The sequence below is a fragment of the Oxyura jamaicensis genome, chromosome 1 (assembly GCF_011077185.1).
Source record: "Oxyura jamaicensis isolate SHBP4307 breed ruddy duck chromosome 1, BPBGC_Ojam_1.0, whole genome shotgun sequence".
NCBI classification, from domain to species: Eukaryota; Metazoa; Chordata; class Aves; order Anseriformes; family Anatidae; genus Oxyura; species Oxyura jamaicensis.
Window position 1 is genome coordinate 186,037,389 of NC_048893.1, and position 10,184 is coordinate 186,047,572.

Sequence of the window (10,184 nt, forward strand, 5' to 3'; positions counted from 1 at the left end):
TTAAAAAAAAAAAAAAAAAAAAAAAAAAAAAAAAAAAAAAACATAATTTGAGATTCTCTCATATTTTAGGTACAAAAAAGCATATTATAGTTTCATTGGAAAGCTGATCTCAGCTTATTACTAACCAACCATCTCAATGAGAAACAGGTAAGACTAACATCGCTGATTGCTATTTCTTTATACATATGAGTAAAATAGACATCTTGAGGTCAAAAGTCACTAGTCATGGAGTGCAGAGAAGTCCTCTGATGTTGGATGAGTCATAGAAAAGTCTACATAAAACTCAGGCTGGCTCTCCAGTACATTACTCCCATTCTCATCTTCTGTAGGAAACATTGGTTGGCTAGGTCTAAGATGAGTCAGCCTAATTCTGTAATTTAGATTGAAGTGTGTAATGCTGTATTTGTTACCTGATCACAGAAAGGAATCTCATCTGCTAAACAGACAATTTCAATATGAAAGACTTGATACTCTCTCAAGGAACAGCCCCTTAACAATATTGTTTTTGTATATTGGTTTACCATGCGCTGCTCTTATACTTCAAGAAAGCGTGTGCACAAGGAATGAAGATGTCAGTAGATATAGGTGACTACATCTGGACTGCTTTGTGTCGCTTGTGACACATCAACACATTAACAGTGATCTTTTTGTGTAAGAGCTTCTGTGCACACTGCACACTTTGCACTAGGGAAATGTAGCAAATGCTGCTGCTTGCCCTGGTGTATTTCCAGAGACAGAATTAAATTCCTCTTTTATATTGACTTCATGCTGCAGTGAGTATACAAACTCCTATTAAATTTTTATTTCTAGAAGAGGAACAGATCTGATTTGGACAGCTAGCAACCATAGATGCTGAGGGCTGAGTCCCCACCTCCCTTTGTTTCTTTTAAAGAGTTGTAGAAGGCTTGCATGAGGAAATGTGTATTGCCTCTCTGTGACCTGTGACATTAAAGTACAGCAAAAGCCAGAAACAGAGTGACTTTACAAGGAATGCCATTTTCTTTGAAGAGAAAACAATCCTCAAGTTCTCAAAGCTCAGTAATCCTAGGATCATCTTTTTTTTTTTATTATTTATTTGTTAAGAAATAGTCTATCTAAAAGGTCTCTGCAAGGGATAACCAAAATTAGAGTAGTTAATAGTACTTTTCTTGACACTTTATATAAATGTTCAAATGAGTACCTTAGTAAGGGATTCCTTTCAGCCTCTAGCTATATAAAATATAATCTGATCTAAACAGTTTATTCAGACATTTCCTTTCTATGAAAAGTAGAATAGATGCTTTCTGAGATCTGTTCATGCCAGCAGCCTTTGACAGGGTATTATAGAATGTACTTCATCTTTCTTTCCACTGATGTGGAGAGGGAGCATGACTGACAGCTTAGACTAGACTATTAACTGGTAATAGTTTGGTGTGACTTTCCTTTCCATGCTCCATCTCTTCCTAAAGTCAGACAAATTTAACGAAGGAAGATGATGTGCTGTGTTTCCCACTTCCCCAAGCTGCATAGTTTTAAAAGTTGTATAATTAAATGAGTCATAGTCACACCCAACACAGAACATTTTGTTATGTCTTATCTCAAATAATACTTAACTCAGTACCACAGTGTTTCAGCTGTTCTGAGTCTAGTTGGATCTGATCGGTTTCTGATCGCCTCGCTTGTTAATTCCAGTCCCCTACAATTGGAAGCAGCCATGCAATAGCTGTGAGATAGAAAATATCTGTTCCGTGCACTTTGCTATGCCTTGTAACAGACTGATAATTATATTTTTTCATTTTTATACCTGTAGCATGCAGTAGAAGCAATCAAATTTATGGCTTGAGTTCAGTAAAATTCACACGTCACTGTACAGAAAAGAAGACAAATCTCCCAGCCAGCAATCCCCCAGACTCACCTAGACAAACATAATTTGTGTCTCCAAATGTGTCAATTTAATTAAAAATGAATGAGCAATTATTGCCAAGCAGATATCCAAGAGACTTTAGCCACAGGTCAGTGGTGATGGATTTGACATTCTTAGTGGAGATAATCTTATAAAACAGAAGAGATTTAAGAGGAGAAGAGGAAAAATAATAAATAAATAACTCCCAGAAGGCTAATTATGAGTTGAAGTTACCTTAACTGCAGTCCCAGTTGGGAGACAAAAAAATAGCTGTGTTATGTAGATATTCCTGTAATGCAGTATGATTTGTTTGTATGATTTGTTTGTGCTTTTTTTTTTTTTTTTCAAAACTAACGGTGTAATTCCACTAATGAGGTTTGGTTTTGTTTTGTTAGGTTTCTGCAACACATTTTGTGCTTGAATATTACTTAATTTTGTTTGGAAGAAGTTGACCAGTAAAAAATGGAACATGAGCATTTTAGGAAGAGACAAGAAATTCAAGTTTCTGCACAGTCCAATGGATTCTTGTAAGCACTATTGCAGAGCAGGGAAGTTAAGACAGATGCCTTAAGATTCTTAACGTGCATTTATGCAGCACTGAATTATATATATACTGCTACCAAAGGGCCAAATCCTGAAGTGCCCTGCTTGGATGCACAAGGTCCAGAGTGGGAACTATGCATTTCTGTTATGCTGCGGTGGTGGGGGTTAGATCTGCAAGGACTCCTACCTCCTCACAGGCGAACTTCACACCTTAGGCACTGCAGAAGTCACTTCCATAGCAGGTTCTGCAGAGAACAGAAAGAAAGAAGAAAATAAAATAAAAAAGAGGGGGAGGGTTTGGATTGTGGGGGGTTGACATAGAGTGTGGCCGATGAGTCTGAAGTGCAACTGTCTATAGCACAAACACCGGGTTTTGTTGAAAGGAAGGGACTGGGTGACGTATTCATGGTTGTAGCTCTCCAAGTATGTCAGGGTCAGGACTGAGGATTCCTTCTACTGGCTGTACTATGGAACAAGGCAATGCCAACAAAGCAAAAGCCTTTTACTTGGTGTTGCTTTTTTGCTATAGAATTGAGCCCCCTCATCCTTTTAACTTGATTTATTTAACCATATCAAGAGCATAGCTCAAAGAAGTGAACTGTCTTTTGGCTGCAAGTACACAGATTATTACTTTTCAACAGTTGCCTATCAGCATACAAAGAAAAGCCAACCCAGAAAGAAATTAACAAACCGTTACATTTTGTGTTAATGTGGCAGTGTTCTGTATGAGACAGTAACAAAATGGCAAAGTACCCCTGAGAAAAAGGTTAGTGCAGTTGTGTGTTGTTAGCAAATGGAACTGGAAGAGTACTGCTTTTTATATGGGACTCTTGATGGTTTATAAATACTGTTTTATACTTTTGTTTTATCTTTTTAATAAAGGCACAAGTTTTTATTGGTTCTAAAGTACCATTTAAACAAATTTCAAGTAATTATGAGAAAATTAGTGTTGGATCATGCACTTGTGTTACCACACCAAAACTTTGTATGCTTTAGTCTGCCACTTTCAAGTCTATTTTAAGCGATACTGAACTGCTAAAGATGAGTGCTTTGTGTAATGATGTACCTTGTTCACAAAAGGCAAAATGTGTTCCCTGTGTGAGGAATAAATTCCATCATAAGCTCAAGACCTACAGCAAAGGACATGGTTTTGTTCATTTTCTCTTGCTCCTCTATAGAGAAGACTGCTACTTCATCTTTGCGTGTTATTGGCGTTTTGCACCTGGCAAACGTGAAAAATAGTTTTACTGTCTGGAGCTTTTCTGATGTTCAGCTGATGCTGATTACAAATCGATGTAAACTGTTCTGATACAAACTGAAGGTGGTAGCTGAAGTGATGATGTGGACAAAAGGAACCTGTTTGGTTTCTCTACCAGACTGGTTGCTACTTAAGTTCAGTATGTTTGATGGAAATACAAGGGTATCAACTATACTGTAAGGCTTAAACAAATGTTTTCTTTGCCTTTGGAAAGCATAAATTTTCTTAAATGTTAATCTTCTGGAACAAGAACACTTCAAGAATCTATGGGCATGTTTTGGTCACTGTGGAGTATTGTTGACACAGAAGTAATGGTCCAAACTTGGCATGTTATGTTTAGAAGTTGCAAAATGTGTCTTTGTGTGATAAATTCTGCATTTGCTAATTTTAAAACTTAAAAAACATTTGCTATGCATTAATCTGGAAGATTTAGCTATTTTTTTCCTCAAATGTCAAGTGCAAAGTGCTCATCTGACTATCAGCTTTCAGCAATACTGACATGTTGAGCTCACAAAGAGAGAATGCATCAGCAGAATTTCTTGGGAAGAGAACAGAGACGAAAGACACCGAGCTCAAATTGCTCACTCTAAATACCAAAATGTGCAGCCCTAAACACTGGTGGAATTGTAATTGAGGGCCCTGGATATAATCTCTTACTGGATCAGTGTATTACAGCGGAGATAAATACATGCATAGTCATTCCCTAGCAGAATTAGAAACAAAATCTCTGTGATGTGGTAAACCTCACAGATCCGGCAGTATAGCCTCTGTCCTTTCCCAGCCCCCCAAAGTGCTCAGAATATATTCATATGAACGCATGTATGCTGTAGGCTAACATCAATATAACATGTTTGATTTCTTCAGCCAGGGTAGTTAATCTACAGGGGAAAAAAAAATGCAGGTAAGCAGGCTGGGCTAAATCCATGTGTGTTCTGTAGCAAATCGGTTCATGTTTTGGTGGTGCTTCTTCAAGAGCTGATGGTTCCGACATCTTTTGCAAATCACTGCTATATTTTGTCCCAGATTTCTCTCACTTTTCTGATGACAGAAGCAGGAGAGCATTGTGCCTGTGGTACTCTGGAGGCCAGAGTTACTGTTGCTGGTAAAGCAGATGTTACTGAAAAGTCACTTGAAAAATACAAAATGTAGTAAAATGGTTCAAATGTGATCCTTCCAAATGCACACCCCTCCTTTTTTTTTTTTTTCTCAGAGAACTGATTACTAAGAGAAACCCTAGGGTGATAGAAAGGAATTAAATTCTCTAAGTGAATTGTACTGGTGAACTGTTTTAGGGTTCCCCAGTGAGTGGAATGGTGAGTGCCAGCTTTTCTTTGCAGGCACTGGCCAGGGAGGAGGCATTGCCTCTCTGGTAGGACAGTGGCTTCACTTGCGTCTTTGAGTTCCTGTCCTGCCAGCTCCCTAGCCACAAGCCAAGGGCATTCTGTGCTGTATCTGAGCAGAGCGTGACAGGCAAAAAGAGGGAGCAAGCCAGGAACTAAAACCAACTTTGGTTTAAAGAACAAAAAGCTGCTGGGCTGTTGACTTGCCAGCAGACATACGTACCGCTGCTAGCAGAGGCAGGGGGTCTGTAGGAGCTCACCACAAAATGGGTCCTTTTGGCCCTCATCCATGCGCTGAGTGGCTGCATGCTTCCAGGGGAGGTTCCAGGGGAGGCAGTGAGCAGCAAACCTTCCTGTTCAGGAGGTGGGAAGGGAAGATGGATCCTAAGAAAACAACAGTTGTAAGGTGCTGGGTTGTGCTGTACATGCTGGTTCTATGCTACGTATCAGCAAGTCCTGGAAATAACTTATGTTCATCACTAAAAATAACAGTGCTTAAGCTTTTAGATCCCTCAAAATAATTACTAGCCATGAGTAGCGTTGTAGTTACTGTAGGATGGTTAACATTAGCTGCAGTCATGAACTGCGCTTTAGTATGTTCTACATTTTTTTCTTAAAAAACAGGTCCATATACGTATACACAACGACCATACACACAAAATGGCTTAAACTCCCAGTGTTGAAGCCTGACACAGGACAAGATTCCAATGTTTTCTCTTCAAGATTTCTGAAATGTAAGTTGATAAAGCTCTCCCTGTGAAGATCAGGCAGGGAAGTATGTGAATAGGGGGGGGGAAAAAAAAAAAAAACTATTTTAGAAACCTCACCTATTTTTCTTCCCCACACAATTGGTTTATTTACAGACTGTAAAGTTGCACATAATTGCTGTTCCTACCAAGGGCATATTATGGGAAGAGGGCAGGACAACGTATAGGTTTCTCTAATAACTGACAAGTTAGGTGCACCATAAACGTTTGATTGAAAACTTCCACTTCAAATGTCAGAAGTCCTTCTAAAATAAACCTCTGAATATTTCTATTTTTAGTGATCTGAGTAGAAATCATGGTAACATTTTTGTTAAACCTACCCTTTGAACATGGGATGCACAGGTACCAAATTTCTTTTGGTATGCTATCTAGAAACCAGGCATGTTTTCTAGAGTGTTAAATGCCTGCATTTTTCAGGTAGTTTCTTCCCTCATTTGATCTTGTGTTGCTTTTCTATCTTTCTAAATACTTCTGGGGTTCTTGAAAGTTTTCATTAAGTTCAGTGCTATTCAATATCCGCTCAAAGTACTTCATGCTGTAGTTTGAAGACCGTCCAGCCGTAGCTCACCAGAGCCCCAAGAGGAGGAAAAAAAAAAAAAAAAAGAAGCAGGATTTGTAGCTGGATTAATGTCTGTGGCAGATGTACCGAGAGAAGCATAAGCTCTGGCACAGATGAACCAGATCTGCCTAGATCTGGAGCACTGACTGATCATATTTATTTTTAAAAAAATAAATCCTTTGAGCTTCATGGTATATGTTCTTTGAGGACGCTGGCTAAAATCATACATAACTGAGGGATTCAGGTATACGTTTAAAGAGGTTCCAAGGAGCTACTTTACCTGTAAATGCAGATCAAGAAGAATACATTTTTCATAGTACATCAAACAAATGAAATGAAATAGCTGGGTATGCAACATAAGAGGATCTTCTCTCCCTAAATGGCACCAAAGAGAGCAGCTGCATATAATGTTATTATAATACTGAACACATTTACTACACTCATTTCTATCAATTTATTTTGTATATATAGACCGTTTTTATATGCGTTTTTCTTAATTACATAACTGTCACAAAATGTAATGAAACTGCAAGTTGTAGTTAGTGCTAACGCTGATTAAAACTGGTGTTTGGCTGTTTTGTTTTGCAGCAATTACTTGAATCTTGTTTCCATTACCTTGCTAAGTCTGATAATGTTTACAGAACTGCTTTCATTGTTTTTGGGAGTATCCCCACCTTTCCTTCCCCTTGCCCTGCCACAAGAAATAGAGAGCACATGCTTAGCAGTCAAGCACATGTGTTGGGGATGAAGTATCCACTTTTATTGGCACCAAAGCATTAAGGGTGACATGCAGATTCCCTTCTGTTTACATTATTTAGCTGACAACTTAAATGCTTAGCATGTTCCTCTCTAATTTCTCCTGTCCCTTAACCTGTTGCTGTCAGCTTTGTTGTGAGAAATTTAAGTCTTTCTGAACTGCAAATATTTAAGACCGTGGAAGACATAACAGAAAGAAGCAGTAATCCTGTTGTTAAAGCATTCAACCTGCCCCTCTGTCCCCTCACCCTCTTTTTAAACTTACCTGAATTAAACACCCCTGGGTTCTCACTGCAGTTCCTTTTGTATTTGCCAGCAAGGGTTATCAACAGTTGCACTGATCACAATGTCCTCGCTGTTCTACTTCCACAGGTATTTTTAATTGTGCTGCCTAAACTTGTAATGAATTGTGTTTAGGTTTCAGGTTAAATGTAAGATACATGTAATGACACATTTATTATATTTTTTTGTATGTTGCAGATAGGACTAGTCCTGTGCACAGAGAAAAAAAAAAACATGTTGCCATTTATAGTTTAATACTTGAAGTAACTTTTTAAAATGGGCTTTTATAAATGAATTACAAACAAAATCACATTACTTTGCCTGGAAGTTCCTTCATGTTTTAATTGCATTGTGCAATTTGCCCATATGTATACTTTTCCATATGCTATCTTAAGCTATTTATAACCATTAGAAAGCGCATTCAAAATTTTGACCATCAGTGTTAAACCTGTTCATACTTCTCTGAAATGTAATTCATGTTTAAATACAAAGTTGTACTATTTTAGGCCTATTTTCAAAAGTGATAAAATATTAATGTATTTGACACAACATCAGTGAATGCAACATTGACTTAATAAAAGTATGTTAAATAATCTGAAAATGGTATTTGTGTATTAGACCAGCAAGAACTGCCACATACCTGGGAACGTATCTGTAACTGGTGATGAAAATAATTTTTACACTCTAGCTGCAACAACCTAAGATTACACTCACTTCTGAAACATGTTCCAGGTTGCTTGGTTTTGACAGGAAAAGTAAAAAACTTAGCTTATGGATGATGATACTCCTTCAGGACATGAAACAATATGTAGAAATCAGATTGCTGCTCAAACAGGAATCAGCAGTGTTTCTTTCTGATCAGAAGTTCTGTAAGTAAGGGCAATTAAGACTCAATGGGACACTGCCATAACGATAATACTGGCATTTAAAATCAATTGAATCTTGGAATTATAGAAGTCTTTTCCAACCTAAATGGTTCTAAGATCATCAAGGCCAACCAAATTACTTCCAGAAAGTTTTGAAAATGGAAGATTTTATCTTCTATTAGCTGCAGCTTCATCTACCTGTAACTTTGAAATTCTGGTTCATCTTAATCCTTGCATGCCTTGATGAAGTAAATAGTTTAAGTAGCTCCAGTTGTGTCTCAAGTATTGTATTATAGAGAAGCAGTCCTTTGGAAAGGAGAGGCCAGTCACAGCCATCTCATCTGTACAGGCAAGTAATCCTTTAGTATTCCTGTTCAACAAAGCCTGTGTATGTTCTAACTCAAAAAAGCAAAGCTACAGAACTAGTTTAAATCATCGCTCCAGTTGGTAACTGTTTTATGCAAAAACTCTGAAGCCACAGAAACGATTGTATTCTTCTACAGAGAACAATAAAACAAAATACTGTTCTGTAGGATTACTTTTAATGTAAGATTTTGGTATACTATAGCAAAGTGTCACTTATCTGCCCATATTACACTGTATTACAAAGCTACCGTAACAGGTACAACAAGATATTTTGTGGTGGTGCACAACAGATGCCAAATACAAGTACACCTTGTTATTTAAGATGTCCATTTCTTTGAGACATTCAAGTGGTTCAAGTGATCACTCATATATCTATGCTCAGGGAACTTAGATGTCATCACGTTTTTGAGAGCTTCCCATTTTGCACGTCTCCCTTCTTTGTTATGATTGTATTCTTGTTCCTGTGTCAGGTACGGTCGACTCAGCCAGTACTCATTCTCCGCTTCAATTTCCAACCTTCGGATCATTGCCTGCTTCATTGAAAGGGTAACCACTCTTGGTTGCCTGTATTTTCCAATCCATTGTTTTCCAGGAATTCTCTTCCGGAGCAATACATTTGTTAAAAACATGGTACCTTAAAATATAAACAAAAAATATGAAACACCCATTACCTTAGGGACAAAAATAAAGTTACGAAAAATGACACACATGCATATATTTATTACGCTGCCTTTTAGCTAGCTGTTACAAGGCTTACGGTTCAGACCCTGATACTAGCAAACAACCACTATGTACAAGACAGTACAATGACAGATACGCTGGGAACAGAAGACCTGAAAAGGAAAACTGTTTTTTTATTATTATTATTATTTAACTGGAGAGTTACCGAGTTATCCTTAAGGAATAGAGGTACTATTAAGACGTTAAATCCTTGAGATTTAACATCTTAAAGTGTGTCCTCTGTAAATTATTCCTTAAAAAAAAAAAAAAAAAAAAAAAGCCAAATACTGTTACAGAAAGGATTTACTTCATTCCTTAATGCTACAAACAGATATCTGTACTGTTAAAATAGCATATTTCCAGGTCTATCTTCTGGATCTCTCCTTTCATCATGTAATACGTTCTTATGTTCCTCAGCATTAAGTTATCACCTGGTCTCTCCATAAGCTTACTAATATGACAGTATCTACTGAACAAGGGGAAAGCCAGCTTTGTAGAGAAAAACAAAACCCTGCGTTAGGCCAACTAGCAGCAATACAAAGCCCAAATACTGCTTCAGACATAACCCCCGAGTAGGACAGGGGCAGAAAAGCCCAAGCCAAACCCAGACGTGACACGCACGCTCCTCATTAACCCGTCCGTTAGTCCTGACCGTGCCTAACCCCGCCGTGTCGTTCCACAGCGCTCCCCAAGCCTCCCGAGCCCGGCGCCACCCCGCCGTGCCGCTGAGGAGAGCCCCGGTGCCCGCTCACCCCTCGGGCACTGCCCCGGCCCTGCGGCGCCCGACAAGATGGCGGCGGTGCGGCGAGCGCCGGGCGCGGCTCGCGAGAGCTGGCGGCGGGCGG

At 38.6% G+C, this 10,184-nt stretch overlaps 2 protein-coding genes across 4 annotated transcripts in view; one reads left to right on the plus strand and one right to left on the minus strand.

Moving 5' to 3' along the window:
* Positions 1-4,685, plus strand: part of ZDHHC20 (zinc finger DHHC-type palmitoyltransferase 20) — a 206,222-nt gene extending 201,537 nt beyond the window's left edge. For both annotated transcript variants that reach the window (XM_035326441.1, XM_035326435.1), the window contains exons 12-13: positions 70-147; positions 2,278-4,685. In XM_035326441.1, the coding sequence (XP_035182332.1) occupies positions 70-107 (38 nt within the window). In that variant the 3' untranslated portion in view covers positions 108-147; positions 2,278-4,685. The remainder of the gene's footprint in view (positions 1-69; positions 148-2,277) is intronic.
* A 4,088-nt stretch (positions 4,686-8,773) lies between these two features.
* On the minus strand, positions 8,774-10,179 carry MRPL57 (mitochondrial ribosomal protein L57). Of its 2 annotated transcripts, none has more exons than XM_035326522.1 (2): positions 10,092-10,179; positions 8,774-9,253 (listed from the first exon to the last, which is right to left on the minus strand). In XM_035326522.1, the coding sequence occupies exon 2, from the start codon at positions 9,246-9,248 to the stop codon at positions 8,937-8,939; it is 312 nt and encodes a 103-aa protein (XP_035182413.1). In that variant the 5' UTR covers positions 9,249-9,253; positions 10,092-10,179; the 3' UTR covers positions 8,774-8,936. The 2 variants fall into 2 exon arrangements, with proteins under 2 accessions (XP_035182413.1, XP_035182404.1); XM_035326513.1 differs by lacking the exon at positions 10,092-10,179 and adding an exon at positions 9,906-9,929.
* Positions 10,180-10,184: the final 5 nt, after the last annotated feature.